The following is an 18,979-nucleotide window of genomic DNA, read 5'->3' on the forward strand; positions in this document are numbered from 1 at the left end:
CTCAGATCAAAACTGCACATACAACTTGTAACATGCATTTCTAGGATGGAGTTTTGTTCTGAAACCTGATATACCTTCAGGTTCTTTGCGGAGAGATGACCAGATAAACCTGAGCTGCAAGCCTTTGATCTGAGGGGGGCACTTTGGGGAAGCTGCAAACACAGTGTGTATGAGAATGAAATAGGAAAGATGATACTGGAAACATTCACAGAACAAGACTGCAATAATGGCACTAGAAAATGATATTTGTTTGTTTTCTTCATTGACGTGATTTGATTAGCACCAAGGTGGTAATCATGAAGCAAGACAAAACAGAGGCACTTTGCCACTGCCAAATGCAGTAAGGCAGGAAGGGGAGAGACTTGGTGGGTGGGGAAAGGGCTCCACAAACAGGCCTGGCCTGGCCTCACAGGTAAAAATCCCTAACTCTGGTTCTCAGACTCCGGCTCAGCATGACGCACAGAAATCGCATCTGTGCCCTGACATAGAGCTTCTCATGTTGCTGGGCACAGTGGTCACACCTGTGAAAGCTGAGGCAGGAGGACATTAAGTCAACCAGTCAAGCTGAGCCACAAGTGAGACTGTGTGTAAACAACACTGAGGGCAGAAGTGAGTACTGGGGCACCACCCTGTAATCCCAGTGTTAGGGAGGCTGAGGCAGGACTGCAAGACGTAAGCCAAAACTAAAACCATTCCACCACTGCCACATATTCCTCCAAACAACGATTTCAAATGCGCCATCCACATCATGGAAAAGAAGCCACCCAAAAAGACACCAAAACAAAATGCAAACCTCAAAATTCTTCAGGATCTAAGAAGACCAAAACCTCTAAACCGCAAGCACATTTCTTAAAAAAAAAAAAAAGATTTTAAAATTTTACCTGTGGCTGTAGCAGATGGCTATCGTCAGTCCAAGCTGTAATTAAGAAAAAAGAGGAAAAATACAAATTAAATAGTATAAAGAACATGCTAAATTCACAAGAAAATTATTCTTTGTCAATTATAATGGTCAATTATTTTTAAACATTTCCTAATGTCTTGAGCTGGAGAGATGGCTCAGGGGTTAAGAGCACTGGCTGTTCTTGAAGAGTTCCCAGTACCAACATGGTGGCTCACAACCAGCAGTAACTCCAGTTCCAGGGCATTTGGTGTCCTTTTCTGTCTCTATGGACAGCAGACACATACATGATACACATACATACATACATTCATACACATAACACACATAACAAAAGTAAGTCTTAAAAAGCTTTCTAATGGGCCTTGTTTCACAGATAATACCTTTAATGATAGCTCCTTGATTCCAACCTTGCCTTTAAAGGATCATTCTATTTTGTAAAGGCCTTTAGAAGGCCAAGAACATTTCACTGTGGATCAGACAGAAAGCAACCATAGTTGGGAGCAACTTACAGGCTAGGACTCTTGGGGCAGCATCAGAAGGATGCAGTGTCAGGTGCATCTGTTACCAAGGTTTGCATTGGGACAGCAAAGCCAAGAGTGATTCCTTCATCGCCTCTTCCACAGGAGCATCAGATAGACACCAGACCACTGAGGGATTGGACACCCAGGCCAGTGCTTTCCTGGGAATTAGCTTAAACTTTACAGGAATCCTGTCAGCTCAAGGCCAGTCAAGCCTCATTCTAGAGACAGTAGAGAAATCGAGCCCAAAATGCAAATGTAACTTCAAGAGATGGTATATGTGGGGCACAGCAACAACAGGAGGTTTGAGGTGAAACCATGATTTCCTCCTTATTCTGCAGAGGTATCACAGAAACACCTCAAGTATACATGGCCAAAATCATAAGGCATGACCCTTAGCCAGTTCACACAAGGCGAAGAGTAGATGACAAAACAGTCAGGTTAGCGGGACGAGTTCAGTTGCAACTGTAAGTTATTGAGGCTCTTGATGCCAGTTTCCTAATTTTAAAATGAGCAGAACTATTGTTTCCTTTCCAGAATAATACAAGGATAAAGAATTTTTCTACATTTGTGTTTATAGCTGTGTAAATTTGTGTGCCTACTCTCTGACAAATGCAAAAAACTACCAATAGTAGTTACTGTTACTGTTATCTGTAATACCCATCTATGAAAATGTTACCGCACCCCAAAACTTAATTTAGAACTTTGGAAGTACTTCATTATAGAAAAGGTGGTGATCTTTGTACATCGAACCTATGTAAGCTTCCTGAGCTTTCTTATGCCCAGCCCAGGCATTAGCAGTTTAAGAAACTCACAGCAACTAAGAAACTGAGTACCACCCCTGTAATATTGTTTCTGTAGGAAAGCCTAAGTTGTACCTTAAGATCCACAAACACCATCCATGTTTCCCTGCTATCCCCCAGGAGAGTTGAGGGTGAGGGTGACAGCTGATATGTCTGATGCTGCCACATTTGGTGCAAGATGGCAGGAGGGACTCCAAGCCATGGGATTATAGAAAGAGTGGAGAACAGAGATGGAGAAAGAGAGAAAACTGAAATAATTGAAACTGTGTCCAGCTGGCCATGCTGTAGAATCCCCTGGATATTGCTGGAACAGCACAACTCCAGAATAATTCAAAAATAATACTGCAGTCATCCAAAATACAGACCTAGTCATGGCAAGACATCAGCAAACCCAGGAAAGTAGGCATAAGTTTACAGGAAAAAATGCATGCAGGGACTAGGAAGATGGCTCAGTTGAAAAAGTGCTTGTCTTGCAAGCAGAAGGACTTGATTTCAATACCCCATTTGAAATCACACTAAAAAAAAAAAAAAAAACTGGATATGGTAGACACTTGTAACCCCCACCTCAGGAAGGAGCAGACCGGCAGATTCCTATGGTCAGCCTGACTAGCCTACATGGTAAGTTCCAGGTCTGAGAAAGACCCTGCCTAATAAATAAATAAATGAATAAATAAATAAATGCAGGTGAACAGCACCTGTCTCCTGGCCTCCACACACGCACATGCCCCAACAAATACACACACACACACACACACACACACACACACACACACACACACACACACACACGAGCATGCATACACACAGAGAATACATAAATGTGCATGCCTAAGATATTAAAAATCAAGTTGATCTTATATTACATTTAACTGAATTTATTCCATGATCTATCTCAGCTAAATTTGTAGTGTATTTTCTTTGAGGCCTTGGGGACCATTAAGAGCACACAGAACAAGGAGGAAATGACTGGGAAAATAATGAAAAGCAGATACTGCAGCCAAGGTCGGGATGAGCAACTTATAGACTCCACACACTGGGTCACGTTACATTTCCTGTGGTTAAAGACTCTGGATTACAGTTCAGCTAATTATAAGATAATTTTACTGACTGAATATTTTGATAAGCTTTGGAGTAAAGTTTAATTGGTGCCTCTTCCACAGTTGAAAGATAAGCCCTTGCTGGGAGCAGAGAGGAAACCAGGAGGGAGGGACAAGAAGGAAAAGCAGCCGAAAGCTATTCCATGGCAGCTGTGCTGGTGAAAGGGCTGGGAAGAACTACTGTAGAGGTGGACCAGAAAACTCAAGCATTTTCCTTCTCTCTCCCCAGCTTCAGAGTCAAATGTGTTTTGTTGTCATTTTTAGGAGGACAATTTTATTAAAGAAGAAAACTTGAGCCCTGAAGACTCCAAAAGACCAGGCTGGCATACACTCAAGGCCAGTGCAGCCATTGATCCCTACAGATCTCTATGAGCAGTCTGTGTTAGGGACCAAAATGATGGGACACAGAAACGAGCCCTGTGGTGCAGTGGGGACTAATACACAGTGTTAGTGAGGACAGGCCATCTCATACTTGTTCTAACAGGATGTACTGGATCCAATCAGGCAGCCCTGGGAAGTGACAGGAAGAGAGCAGACAATCTCTGTGGAATTCCAATCTAGCTTGGAAGCCCAGGCCAGGACAGGCCAATGAGGCAAAGTAGGCAAAGAACTACATGAGGAGACTTTATACCTGCTCTCCCTATATCTGCTCTCCCGCTTCCTCCAGGGAAAGCAAGTGAGGAGAAACAGCTCAAAGCTTTCCATACCAGAGAGAACACCACATAAAGGAATATATGCAACCTGCCGAGAAGGGAGCCATAACCTTTATTCCCTCAGCCTTAGGGGCCACCATTGGCCACTCCAGCTTCTGGGGCCACTGGCTCTGCTTAAATGCACCAGTGACTCAAAATTTCTTTAATCAAGTTGCATGTATCTTATGCACCCACACACACATGCACTCATCCAGACATCCATGCACAAAGGCTTTAGTGTGCATATGGACACATCTGTTCATATACATGTACATACATGTATATATACTCACACATACCTTCACAGTGTGTGTGTGTGTGTGTGTATCTCCACATGCTTGCTCAAATGTGTATATGTATGAATGTATGTGTTTGCGCAGATGCTTCATGCACATGTGGGCAAGAACCATCACATGTGTACATACCCACGTATACATATGTATATACATACATGCCAACATGCATGGATACACTTTGGCATTCAGAAAGACTCCTGGAGCTCCACAGACAAGGGGATGCCTCAGACAATTGGCCCCTTTGTTGCTGGTCTCAGCAGGGGCCCAGAGGAGAAAAGGGAGGGAGGTCTGTGGGCTGCCCCCTGACCCTGGCCCAGCCGGACTGAGGCCCAGGGACACAGAGGTCAGCAGGAGTTTTATGCTGGCCTCCCTGGGGAGCACCCCCTCAGGACACGGTGTAAGTATTGCCAGAACACTTTTAACAAACTCCTTTCACAGTACTTTCTTTAGATTTACACAATTTGTTGGTAACAAAATTAAATCACATTTTAATGGCAAGGAAAGAGTAACTTAAACATTTTTCAAAACCCCCACCAGCTATGAAAACCTTTTCCCTTCTGTCTCTGCCTGAATGCCCCTCCTTGGAACACAGACAGCTGTTTTGTATCAAGGCTGGGGTTTCTGTATGACCCGGGGAGCTCAGACAACAGGCAGCCCTTCCTGCATTAAAGGGTAATCTGAGAATAATTTGCCATAAAACACCCAGAAGTGCTGCTCCAGCTGTGGCCAGATAGACCCTATAAAGCACCATGCAGACAACGTAGCCCTTGTAAAATAATAATTTATAAAATCACATTTTTAAAACACATTATAATTTTAAAAAAGAGAGAAAGAAAGAAATGGTTTAAATTATCACCAAAGGTGCTGGGGAGATTTTCTTCCAAGTCCATGGATTACCAGGAAGTGTTTGTTCCAAAAACCCACCCTACCACAGTCCTGGTACACATATACACATGGCTGACAGGTGAAAAGGGAAACTCCAGCAAACCCCAGAGTCACTCAACCTAGTGGAAGGTGTTCCAAGTCTAGAACCTTCTAAACTAATGACAGTACATTCCAGGGCTCCAAGACCTGTGGTGAAGGTGCCATGACCAGGAGCTTGACCCTTCCTCAGGAGCAGCTATAACCTCTAAACCAGAGCTCCCTATTTCTCCAGAAAAACTAACATTAGGGGATTTATTATGAAAATGCCTGTGTTTTAAAATAATTTGAACATTTTTCAAATACTATACAAGCCATAAAAATGTCATTAAAATTTGGCCAAGGGGACCGACCACCCATCTACAACCTCACTGGACACGTCTCTACACTGCCAATGAGGGGCGGGGGGGGGGGGATCCACTCAGAGTCACAGCACAGAGAAAGCCACTAATACAGTCACAACATAGAGAGAGAGTGCTACTCACAAAGAGTCACAGCAGAAAGAGACAATGCCACCCACAGAATGCTACAATATGGGCAGGGTAGTATCACACAGTCATGGCATGAAAAGACTCATAAGCAGTGCCATGGCATGAAGAGATCACACAAACAGCTGTGGTGTAGACAGGCTCTCCCATAAACAGCCTCAGTGTAGACAGCTTTTCCACATAGAGCCATGACATGTTAATAGCAAAAATGGCTGGGTATGGGAAAAATGATCCACAGAACAGATTCCTTTAACCCCTTCCCTGCTTTCCTGATGCCCCCCAGCACCTTCAGGCTGGTCCTTCAGCTCTTCTGAGCCTCTGCTAACTCTCCATCAGTCCTCCACAGCACACTATACCTCTGCTCCAGGCTTCCTTAGGCTCTCCCTACTTCCTTTGGCTTCCTTAGGCTCTCCCTATTTCCTTTGGCTTACTTAGGCTCTTCCTATTTCCTTTGGCTTACTTAGGCTCTTCCTACCTCCTTTGATAGGCTAACTTGCTGGGCTGCTTATGGTGAATAGGCAGGAGCTTTGGGGCCAAGTCCCTTGACCTTTACTGCCAACTCCTTACTGTGAAATGTGGACCACATTCCCTGCTTCATAGGGATCATTTACTCAGATTAGTTTAAAGACCAAGTATTAGCCTGCCCAAGGAACTCAAGCTCCAGTCCACTGAATCAGGACCTCCAATGTTTTCTCTGGTCCTCCAAGGGTCAAGTTTGATGACGCGATGATGTATGGAATTATCTCAGCCATGCGCTTAGCACTGATGAGTCGGCACTGACTGCCAGGTGCTGGTGATGGAAATGATCTAACAGCTCAGACTGAAACATCTCCCATCTGTGCCCTTTAAATGGCATTTCAGTGTCCTAAATTCAACTTCAAGACTGAAGTCACTGTGAACTCAGGCCTTGTAGTGCTGGCAGGGAACCAGCCATTCAGCAGGGGGGGATGTTCCCACCCAGTTATCAAGCAAGGATGTGCCAGCTACATCAAAGCCAAGTGCAGGCTTCATAGCCCCTGGACTGCAGCCCCCACCTCTTTTTTGTTATTCTTACCAACAGGAGACAACAGACAGCAAGGCAGGACATGGAAGAAAAGTAGCAATTCATTTGTCATTACTGAGTCTATTTCATGATGCTATCTTTCCTTGATTCCTAGAAATTACCATTTTAGAGAGTGGAAGAAAGTAACACAACTGTGCTTAGGAAAAGAACAGCATATATGTGTCTGTGTGTGCATGTATGTTTGTGTATGTGTACATGTGGTATGTGTGTATGTGTATGTATGTGTGTGCGATAAGTAAACATTTACTCAATTTTTGAAAAACCTAGTAGTTCATATATGAAACTATGAAAGGCAGGTGTGAAAGGCAAGTCAAAAAATGATGGTTGTTAACAGAAATGACACTGAAACACAAAAAGTAGCCATTCGGTTAACTTGAAAAAACAGGCACAAAACAACTGAAAATGTAGGAATCCATACACTTCTATTCCTCACTCTCCTGCCCCAGGCCTTAAACCAGAGTTAAGCTTTGCCTTCTAAATTAAAAGCTGCAGCTTTTCTCTGAGGCATGAAGCAGTTCCCATCACCACCCTGGCCTGGCAAAGGCCTGAGGAGCACCATTGGCATGGATGACGGGGATGCACTGGTACTCCATGTTGGGGTGGGGATGGGGTGCCAAGAGCTCACTGTGGTAGTCTTGACTGTCAGCTTGACAGCACCTGGAATCACCTGGGCAGGGTTATTTAGATTAGGTGTGCCTGTTAGGGATCATCTTGTTTTGGCTGACTAAAGTGGGAAGAATCACTGTAAAAAAAAAAAAAAAGGCAGCATGGTTCCCTGGACATGGAGCTTGGGCTGCATAAAAGGCAGAAGCTAGCTGAGCACAGCATCCATCATAATCTGCTTCCTAAAGATAGGTGCAATGGGACCAGGTGCCTCAACCTCCCGAGCTTGGACTTCCCTGCCATGGTGGACTACACCTTCCAAGTGGGAGCCCAAATATGCCTTTTCCTTTGGCTTGCTTTTGTTGAGGTATTTATTACCACAACTGGAAAAGTAACTAAAAAACACTTAGCAAATAAGAATCCCAAATGGTATAAATGGAAAAGTCACTAAACAAAGAAATATGAATATCAAGCATGTAGGGAAAGAGTCACTATCCTCCCCAACACATATCCCCAAATAAAAAAAAAATGAACATTGAGCCACAAGTCAGTATGAGTTGGTGATGGGCTGTGTCCAGAGTATCCCCAAGGCCCAGTCCAGGCTTTCCTACCCATGTAAACAAATACTCAGGTTCTCCATGTCTATATTTTCCCATTCTGTCAGAGGAGTCTGTCCCTTCACTTGCAGACTTCCTTTGAGGGCTGAGAATTTGGTAATAGAGACGTTATGAAACAGATGAAGATGTTCGAACAAAGAAGGAATAGTCAATGATAGTTTTGGAAAGTTTTTGACCCCTACATAAGATGGAGAAAAAGCCAAGGGGAGCTACTTTTTTTTCCAAAGAGGCCTTTCATTATTTCTGATTTAAAAAAAAATTACCAAACTGGAAATAGGTAATTAAAGAAAACCACCCTGCTCTAAGAGAATGGCTGAGCCTGTCACTGTCTACAGCATCAGGATGCTTAACCCCACTTGGCTGAGCACCCTGAAGCAAGTGCTCAACCTCTGCACCTTCAGCCCCTCATCAGCATCCTTTGGTACACACCTTCCTGCACTGAATGCCCAGAAGCTCAGCCCAGGCCTCTGGTCCACCACAAAGACAGGCAGAAGCCAGATCACTCCCAGGGAAATGAATGCCTTTCAGGGTTCCAAGAAAAGTCTCCACTGTGGCTTGAAGCCCAACATTTATCTACCATGGCCTCAAAGCATTGTGAAAAGCACAAGGACATCTCATGTAGCTTTGTCTCTGATGTTGAAAAGAGTATAATGTCCACCACCTATGTAAAAAGTGGAGGGGGGAGCAATATGTGCCTATAATCCCAGCAGTGGGGAGACAGAGGCAGGGGGTTCCCTTGAGCTTGCTGGCCCAGCATAAGCAACCAGTTAGTGAGTTCTATGTGTTTACACAAATAATTTGAAAACATGAACATATGGGAAGCCTGAACAGGCAGATGAGACTTAAAGTGCACTGTTGAAAGGCCGCTTGCAATATAGTTCTATATGTAGGACATTCTGGTTGAAAGGGTTTGGAGAAGAAAGAAGATTGGCTAGGAGAAGCATGCAGCATTTAGGATTGGTGGAGCTATCCTGTCTGATACTACATCAGCAGACCCACAAAAAAAATGTACAGCACAGAGAGACAATGAAAATGAAAGATCCAAAACAAGTAAATAAAACATTATGAGGTGAGGAGAGTCCAGAAGGAATTCGGGTTATAATGAAAGGGCCTAAGAGCACAGAACAACTTAACTCAGGAGTGGGGCGGATCAGGGTGGGCTAAGGAAACTGTAAAGCCAAGCTGTAACTAAATGCTTCTCATGGGGTCCACAGTTCTGAAAGCCAGCTACCACTGCCATGGATGGCAGATGACTGGAGTCAGGTTTCTCAATGTTGGAGCAGGTAACTCACACATAAGTCATGACAAAAATCTAGAATATGTATGTGATAATGATGTGAGTTCAGATGTAATATGAATTCATGTTTGGCTTAATAGAGATACAAGTGAATACATTTATTCACACATGGGTATATACAAGCATTTCCCTTGTAGCAACAAAACCACATAGCAACCAAATCTTGGTTTCTCAAAATGTTTTCCAACAAGAGAAACCAGGCAAAATGATTGACCCTGGGGCAGGGAAAATACAAGATGAGTGTGGAGTACCCTGATGCACTAGAAAGAAAGATCTAACACACACACACACACACACACACACACCGTGCCAATGTGAAAGAGAAATAATCCAACTGCAAAAATTCCCAGTAGGCACAAGTTAAATAATTTAAGCAACAAATAAAGTGAGTAGAATTAGATTCTAACCCAAAGCTAAATTAAAGATGCATAAATGTATAATGATACAAAGAAATGATCAAAAAAGATGTGGTGGTACACACCTGTAATCCAAGCATTGGAGAGATGAGAGCAAAGGTTCAAAGTCAACCTTGACTACATGTGAATTCGAAGTCATCCTGGGCTACAAGAAGCCCTGTCTCAAAAAGCCAAAGAATGAAAAGGAAAAGAAGTGACTAGATAAGTAAATAAATGAATGAGAAGAAGCAAATTTTGATGTAGAAAAATTGCAAGTAATTTATGTCGATGGTCCACCCTTAAGGAAGTATAGAATAACCACCCACATCTTAAGCATGAGCTTCTCATATGAGAGCAGGCAGTAACTTTAGCTCAGAGAAAGCTTACAGATACTACCTTAGTCATGCTAAGTCAATGACACCTGACCTGGGACAGTGGAGAGATGGGCGGGGCAGCTGCTGGGTCCTAGAGGTTCCATCAATTGTACCACCTAGCTTCAAAAGCATCAGATTCTGAGCCATACCCCTAGGGGAGGAGAGCCTCTCTACCCAGATGATAGACGACCTCAACCTAATACATATAGTGACCCAGACTCTCCATAGGTCCCAGACCAGCCTGCTTGAAGGCTCCATCTGCAACTCAGTCAAATCGTCTGATCTTCATTGATGAATAGAAACCAAGGAGTGAAGGGAAGGGGAAACACCCTGAAAAGCTCCTCAAGAGAGATTTCCTCCTTGTAAATGTTTCACCTGCATCCCTCCAACATTCAGGACAGAAAGCTAAGAGCTTCCTGCTAGGATTTATGAAATGCCCCCCACAGCTATGTTTGAAAACTTAGTACCCAGCTGATGGTGCTGAAGTTGTGGAGCCTTTAGGAAGGAAAGTGTGGCTGGTGGAGGTAAGTCACTAGGTGAGGGCAGACCTTTGAGGGTGATAGCCAGACCCACTGGCTCCAGGCTGGCAATAGATGGGAACAAGCTCCGTAAGTTCCTGTCACCACAGACCAAGCCTTCGCCTATGTCTTTCCTGCCATGATGGACTATATGTCCTCTAAAATCATAATCCAAAATAAACAAACCTCTTTTACCTCAAGCTGCTTTTGTCAGGCATTTTGTCCCTGTGACAGAAAGTCACTAATGTACCTCCCCTCACCAACAGAGCAGGGGTGTTGAGAATACAGTGCTAATGGACTGCAACTGAAATCACAGTTTGGATAAACTCCAGACATTCCTTCCACACCATTTTCCATACGGATACCTTGGATTGGCTTGTTGGTGAGACTTCAAGGTAGATCTTCAATGTCCTTCATTAGAAGTTTCTAATCATATTCTGGGTACCCAACAGTAGTAAGAAGGGGGATTTTCTTCCTCTGGCCCATCTTCCTTTTTTCCATCCCCTCCACATGCCTCTCCCAGGCTCCACTGATTCAAACTTTCTCAACAGGCAGCACTTCCACTACCACACTCTGTACCTTGTGCAAACTCACCGGTAAATTTCCAAATCTGGGTCAACCCAACCGTCCCATTTCCAGATTCTATCTGCAGGAAAAATCACATCTTCAGATTGTGTGGGACTGCCATGGACACAGATTAGCCCAGTGCATGCCTCTCTGGACTCCATGTTCAATGGTCCCCATAACTCTCTGTTCTTTATCTCTCACCCCGCATTCTGTCACTTAAACAGCTGAGCCTCTATACATATGGTTTGGATCTGGAATATCCCCCAAAGGCCATGTGTTACAGGCTTGATCACTGATTTGTGATGTTCTTGGCAGGTGGTAGAACCACTAGGGTGTAGAACCTAACAGATGGAAATTAGGTCACTGGAGATACACTTTGAAGGGAACATGGCCCCTTCCCTGAGTGCTCCCTGCCTCTCACTTCCCTGCCACCATGATGTGAGCAGCTTGGCTCCACTGAACACTCCTCACCATAGGCCCCAAACAACAGAACCAATCAACCATGGGTTGAAGCTTCCAAAGCTATGAATCAAAACAAACTTTTCTTCTTTTAGGTTGGCTTTCTCAGGTACTTTGTTTTTAGCAACAAAGAGCTGACTAATCCACGCATCTTCCTAAATCTCACCACAACCTCTTCTCCTTAGACCTTGAGGACAGAAGTTGTCATAAGACCTGTCTTCAACCTTCTTGCCCCACCTTGAACGTTTCTCTATAGCTCCTCCTCCTCTTTCTAGACTGATCCTCTTCCCCACCTCTGAGGAAGAAATATCTACTTTCATATCAAGGTCAAGTTTCCAATTGTGTTTGAAGTCAGGCCTCCTATGTCTCTGAGACTATGGTGAATGTGGTAGGACCTAAAATCACCCAACAGAAAGTCCTCTGGCATTCCTGTCAGGGACCATCCAAAATAGGTTAGCCTGAGTGAGAAGACCCACATTAGCTATAGATGGCGCCATCCCATAGGCTGAATAAAAGGGGGGAGGTGGACTGAGCGCTAGCACTCATCACTCTCTGTGTTTTGACTGTGGATGTGATGACTCCTGTTGCCTTGGCTTCCTTGCCATGATGGATTGGAACCCCTCAAATGGTAAGGCAAAATTAACCCTTCCTCCCATAAGCTGCTTTTTATCAGATAGCTTGTCACCACAACAGGAAAATGAACGAACGCAATGATTCTTCCTTCAGTTAACCTTCCTTCCTCTTCTTCCTCTCTCCGACAGCAATGGTTCCTCTATTTCTTCTTTTCCCTCTGCACACTCTTTAAAATGGCCATCCTCGGCAAGCATTCAAATCCCATCTTAGTAACTCCCTTAGCTGAAGACACAGAATAGGACCCTTGGGTTCAAGCCTCAAGTCCACCCCTCCGTTAGATGCTGTCAGGAAATAAGTAAGATTGTGCTAAAATCTACAGACGGACTCCTGTGCAAGGCTCAAGTAAATGGCTCTATTTACCACAAAAGCTCACCAACCCCCATCAACACCTTCAGGAGGAGGAGATGTTATATTTTCTTTTGAAAAAAGACATCTGACATCTTTAGCCTATTTGTTACCTATGAGCAAGACAATTTGAAGGCCATGGGTAACCATGGGGACATGTCAAAGGAAAATCCATCCTTAAACCTAATTGTTCCCTTGTTTCTCTAAAGCACATTAAAAGTGGACTCTAGGCACAGTACACCTTTCACTAAACTCGTCCAAGGATGATGCTTAGAACCGTGCTGCAACTGTGACAAAGGTGCCCTTTAAACCACGGGCAAATGTCATACATAAGGACAGTTTTGCTAAAGAGATTGGTTCTTTTTAAGAAAGTCCAGCGCATGGGTTGCAGCAAAGCTGGGAAGAGATGGGAAATGTAAGAAAGAGAAACTGCAGCCGTGAGCCAGCGCCTGGGTGCATCACACTACCACAGCTATTCGTTCGAGCATGGAAAGTGGGCCATTATTCTCACAACACTGATTAGACAAGGAAATGAGATATGCAAATATTTTCTTAAAAGTCTACTCACTCCAACATTGTTACCAGATGAAAGTTCATCAAGAAAACATGACTTGACAGACTGAGTAAAGAGCTAATGTCCTTGACTGGGACTACCTGATCTGGAAGATCCCTGAAAACAAAAGTCAAGTTCAAGTGTCAGGCCACACAATCATGGAGATGGGCAGGATGAAATTTTTGAAATATTGTGTGGGTCAGCTCAGCCCAAAAGTCAAAGAAGCTGTCATCCAAGCAAGAAGCAAATATGTTTCTAGAAACCCAAGCCACTGTTCTTTCAGAGCCCAATAGGCCCATAAATTCTGTCTCTAGTAAAGCCTTAATACAAAGGGTCATTGACAGAAGGAAGATTGTTTTTGTTTTGTTTGTGTGTAGGCTGGGAGGCAGGGGTGTTTGTTTGGTTGATTGGTTAGCTTTTGTTTTGGTTTTTAAGAGAGAGAGAAAGAGTCTATGTGGTCTTAACTATCCTAGAGCTCACTATGTAGACCAGGCTGGCCTCAAACCCATGGAGATCCTCCTACCTCTGCCACCTGAGTGCTGGGATTAGTCAAGCACCACCATGCCCAACTATAACATGAAGTTTGTAGAGACTGAAGTCACTGAAGGACAGGCCTGGACACAGCACTCCCCTGTCAAGCTGCCCCACCCCCCAGAGCCCCTTGTCTTCCATTTATAAGGAGGCACCAAGGGGGAGCTGCAGTGGTCACTGAGTAAGAACACCTGTTCAGAGAATTCCAGCCCATCGTAGATGACTGTATGCATAGCTCCCTTCCCTCCTCTGGGATTTCCTTAGCATTGAGACGCTGTGATGGGGCTGCATTCAGGTCACAGACATCTCCTGAAGGCCTCCGCTGTGCCTGGTATTGTGTGATGCCCCCCACACACCCACACACCTTCCGGCGGCAAATACAGAGCTGACATCAGGGACTGAAATAAACAAAGCACTTTGAGACTTCTGTAAAGGAAGGCTCTCCACAGGATAGAGAGCTTTCCTGGAGACACAACATCCACCTACGTAAAACCAGTGACTAAGAAAGGAAAACATTAGAGTCACATGCAGAAGGGCCAGCCTGTGCCGAGCCCAGAGGTGACACTGTGGCCTGTTTGAGTAGTTGAAACAAGGTCTGTGTTGCTGGGGTTTAGGATTAATTTCTCTCACTCAGGTATAATTCCCCTTAGCCCAGCTGCTCTAAAGTTTGGCTTGAACTGCATTATGAAGCTGTAATCTTATTACACAGAGTCTTTAGAGAACAAGACACAGTCCCTGGGCTATGTGTCATCTGCCCAGAATAGCGATTCAGTCACACTGACAGTGTCGTCAGGCCCAGGAGGCTCACCCACGAGCAGTCTGCAAAGGTAGCCAAGGAATAAGTGAGCACTGCAGGAAATAAACACAAAGGTCTCTGCCTGTGTACACACTGCCCAGACTGTAATGCCCTGGGGCAGGCTAGACCCAAGATCATAACATAGCTCTGGACTGGCACACAAGACAATGGAAGCATTTTGTTTGTTTTTCTAAAACTTTAATTTTAGGATTCTAGGGCTCTTAAGACATTTTAAATGCCCATGCATACCGGTTGAGAATGTAGCTCAGTGTTATTATTCATGCCTAAAATGCCATGAGACCCTGGGTTTCATCCCTGAAATAAATAAATAATAAATAATACCAAAAAATAATAAATAGAAGGTCACCAAATACTCACATGTGAAATAATAAATAATACTAATCAATAAATAATAAATAAATAGCCACCAAATGGCCCACAAAATCCCCATAGCATTAAGATCTGAACTGATCTGTTCTCTAGCAAGGAGACCCTCCCTTCATTACCACGGTAAGTCACCCATCCATTCATCATCTGCTCAGTCATTTACTAGACACTAAGTATCGAGCCGTGGTCTAAGTTCAGAAGGGATAATGGCAACCAAGACAAGACAGGATTTGTCCTCTTATTCGTAAAGTCTTTGGTGAGGTAAATCGCTCAATGGCTATGTGACAGATGGAGTAAAAGGGGCCAGGTGAACATTTAAGAAAATGTCTCTGCATATGGAGGTAAGAAGATACCCTTCTCCTTAACTCCCTAGGCAAGTTCAAGTCACACAGTCACCAAGCCCAGACCAGCCTATCCTTGATCTGTCACTCCAATGACCCCAGGCCCTCTTTAATCTGGCCCCTCCACATGTGTGACATTCTTTTCCTTTCCCTACTACTTCTACATCTGTGATATGCTGTGTCTTCTTCAGATCATTATGGTAATCCCAATTGTCAATGCTTTGTTCTTCCATCCATTAGCCACCTGTTAGGACAGTAAGTCTAAAAATGTAAGTTTCAGCCAGGCTGTGGTAGTGCACACCTTTAATTCCAGCACTTGGAAGACAGAGCAGGAGTATCTCTGAGTTTGAGGCCAACCTAGTTAGTGTACAAAGTAAGTTCCAGGACAGCCAAGGCTACAGAGAGAAACCCTGTATCAAAAATAAAAACAACAGCAAAAATGTAAATCTCCTCACATCTTCCTCCTGAATACAAGCCTCATTTGCAGCCTCTCAAGCATCTCCTGGAAACTTAAGTCATGTTAATTCCTATATGGCACCACAACTGGACCACACTGATCACCTACTCTGTGACATTGTGCATTTTTCCCATGCCTGGAATGTCCTCCCATTACTTTGTTAGTCAACTAACTTCTACCCGGGTTTCAAAACTCAGTGTAAGGTCTTTGGGGGATTCCCTGAATGGTCAAAGCTAACCTTAGATCCTGCTCATGTTAGCATTTATATCATACTAACTATAACTGTTGGTATCCTCTCTGTTTCTCAAACTTTTTATTTCCTTGGTCAACCCCATTGATATGGGAGAAAAAAAGATTGAGGGAACAGAACTCTAATCTTCAGCCAGCAGTTACACCTAGAAAACAACAGACTTAAAAAAAATAGACAACAGGAAGGAGTATATACGTAAAAATAATCATGCAAATAAAACTAAAATCAGGAAAACATTTCATATAGAACAACTCTGTAGGGATATGAGCGGACATGAACAATAGAGATGACGAGGTGAAACGCCCTAAACTCCAAACAGGAGAGTTCTAACTAAGAGAGAAGTTCCCAGAATGAAAGGAAACATAAGCTTTAAAGTTGAAAGGGCCTGCCAGGTGTCACATAGGATGAATGAGAATCCAAACCTAGACATATGACTAAGAAATTCCCACACTTGAGACTTAAGACCAACAGCTCACAGAGAAACAGGGCAGACACACTTCAGGGAAGCACAGGGTTTCCTGTGAACAGACTGGGTGCAGAATTGTAATGGAGAAAGACCTTTAAAGTTTGTGGTGGAGTTATTTTCAATTTACAAGTCTCAGTTAAACTATCACTTTAAGTAAAGGCAAAATAAAGACCACCAAAGACATACAAGGAGTCAAAATATTGCCATTTTCATACCCTCCCAAATATTTAATATGCTTTGCAACAAAACTAGAGGAAATCTAACCAAAAGATAAGAGGGGACTTTTTAAAAAAAGATTATCTACTTGCTGGGTGTTAGTGGTGCACGCCTTTAACCCAGCACTCGGGAGACAGAGACAGGTGGATCTCTTTGAGTTCGAGGCCAGCCTGGTCTACAGAGCAAGTTCCAGAACAGGCTTGAAAGCAATACAGAGAAACCCTGTCTTGAAATACAAACAAAAAAGATTAACTACTACCAGAAGTCTATCAAAACAAACAAACAAAAAAATAAAATGAACTAGAAGATATAACTGCTTAGTTTTTTTTTTTCTCCCAATGAAGAAAAAAAAAGGCAACTGAAAACTACAGGAGAAAACAAAAGCCTTACAAAAATATAAATATGTAAATATCAAGCATTTGTGATTTGATTAATTAACAGATATTAACAAATATCTATTAATATCTATTAATTATTATAGATATTTACTAATACCCCATTGACTTTGATGCTAGGATATTGTTCTTCAAGTTGCAAAAATGTTTTGACATTGGATATAGAGAGAGAAAATATGTGCTTATATTCTATATAGTTCTATTGTGGACAAATGCATAGCCTTGGCCTTACTAATGTAATCAAAAGCTAGGTGATAAGTACAGAAGGAAAAAAATCAATGTTTTAGTTTTCACAATATAAAAATGACTAATATTTCTGCATACCAAAGTGGGGAGTAGACAGAATCTTGAAATAGAGTTATCAGGATAGGAAATCAGAGGCTGCAGGATATATATAGGTGATCTGGTAGTCTTCATAAAAATTAAAAATAATGTAAAAGTCAGAAACTAAAGGAAAGGGGTGGAATGGGAAATAAGAGCAGGGTTTTGTATAATTGAACTGAACTCTCATCTCTCACAACAGAGATATAGAAATGCCTATAATTAATAAATCAAGAATCTCAGAAATACAAATAATCCACAAATTCTCATTTTGCCTCTCTTAGCAGAGCTTTGTAGTGTCTGATTTAAATGGCCCAGGATATTTTAAAATTTATCTAGTGAAATGTAAACTTTTTGACCTATTAAATTTTATTGTATTGTTAGACCCCCGGAAAACTCAGGTATCTGGGGTCCCAGGCCACGACCGCAGTCACCCCAATCACCAGGCGGATTCGAGAGCTTGCTGCAAACTGCATGAGGCTTTATTGTAATTTAACGAGCTAACCCCATATTAGCTCGGGTCTTTCACCCACCCACCATGGTGTATGGCTAGCAAAAGACTCTGCGAAGCCACAGGACCGAGATCTTATAGGGCAGCGTAAGGGGAGTGTCTAGGGGTATGCACAGGCTCACTATTGGTGTACCCTCCAAGCTTGGAGGGCTTGCCCTGTGTTGATTGGCCAACTGGTTGTTATGGCCCATAGGCCCTCCCAGGGTGGTTGCTATGCTCGTCATTGTTGTGTGCTTGTCCGTAAAGTACACCCAGGGTCGTAAAGAATAGCGCCACCAGCTAACGTCTGATTGGTTCCTTGTCACGAGGCAGGCATCTGACTTTCTAGTGACTAAGACAAGGTCAAACAAGCACGTGTTCGGCCGCTATGACTGCCGAAAGGGGAGCTGGTCCCTTCAGTATAATAGGCAGAGAAATTCAAAATTATTACAATGGATTTAGTTTTTTTAAAAATTCCTCTGGAAACCTTCCATAAATGCCCATCATAAATGGTCCCTTTCCCCATAAAAGAACACCAGTACACAGACTGCCTCAGCCTTGTCCCTCCCTTAACCGTTTTGGTGCACAGATGCTGGGGACCAGGGAAAACTACCACTCCTAGAAAAAGTCAGCATCCCACCAAAGATCAATTAGATGGGTAGAGATCTGGATTCTAGCCCAGCCACTAGTCATCTGACATCTGACAAATTCCAGAATCTCCATTATTTTCAATATGGTCAATTTTTAAATCTTTGGTTTAGCTCAGTTGCTCCAAGGAAATATGACTGTGTATCACAGTGATCCAGGAGCAGCTGTGGGTAGGGCTTGTGCAAGACACTCAGAGGCCTATCACTTGAGAATGACCCTGCTTTTGAGTAAGAACTGGACCCCAGTGAACTGTGAGCCCTGAAAAACTCTGGGAAAATGGTTATATTGTTTTGGATCCATTATTTCTACATAACATATAAGAATCATAAATACATCCATCTCACAGGACAGCTGAGATGACAAAATGGGCGATTATACATAAAATGCTTAAAACATTGTCCCTTAACAGGAGGCTCCCAACATAGCCAGTGACAGTCCGACTGTGGCTTTTCTCTTTGGGCCCCTTTATCTATCAACCTACTAAAGCAATGGACAGGAGCATGGAATAGTGAACTGTGAAGAAAAGGGACCATGGCCCTCA

The 18,979-nt window shown here is 43.3% G+C and overlaps 1 protein-coding gene across 1 annotated transcript in view; it reads right to left on the reverse strand.

Annotated features, from left to right (window-relative positions):
- Acoxl (acyl-CoA oxidase like) overlaps positions 1-18,979 on the reverse strand; it is a 268,047-nt gene that overhangs the window by 214,233 nt on the left and 34,835 nt on the right. The window contains 1 exon segment of the mRNA XM_035446222.1: positions 882-916. Within this exon segment, the coding sequence (XP_035302113.1) occupies positions 882-916 (35 nt within the window).

Source organism: Cricetulus griseus, chromosome 6, assembly GCF_003668045.3.
Source record: "Cricetulus griseus strain 17A/GY chromosome 6, alternate assembly CriGri-PICRH-1.0, whole genome shotgun sequence".
In the NCBI taxonomy this organism is placed as follows: Eukaryota; Metazoa; Chordata; class Mammalia; order Rodentia; family Cricetidae; genus Cricetulus; species Cricetulus griseus.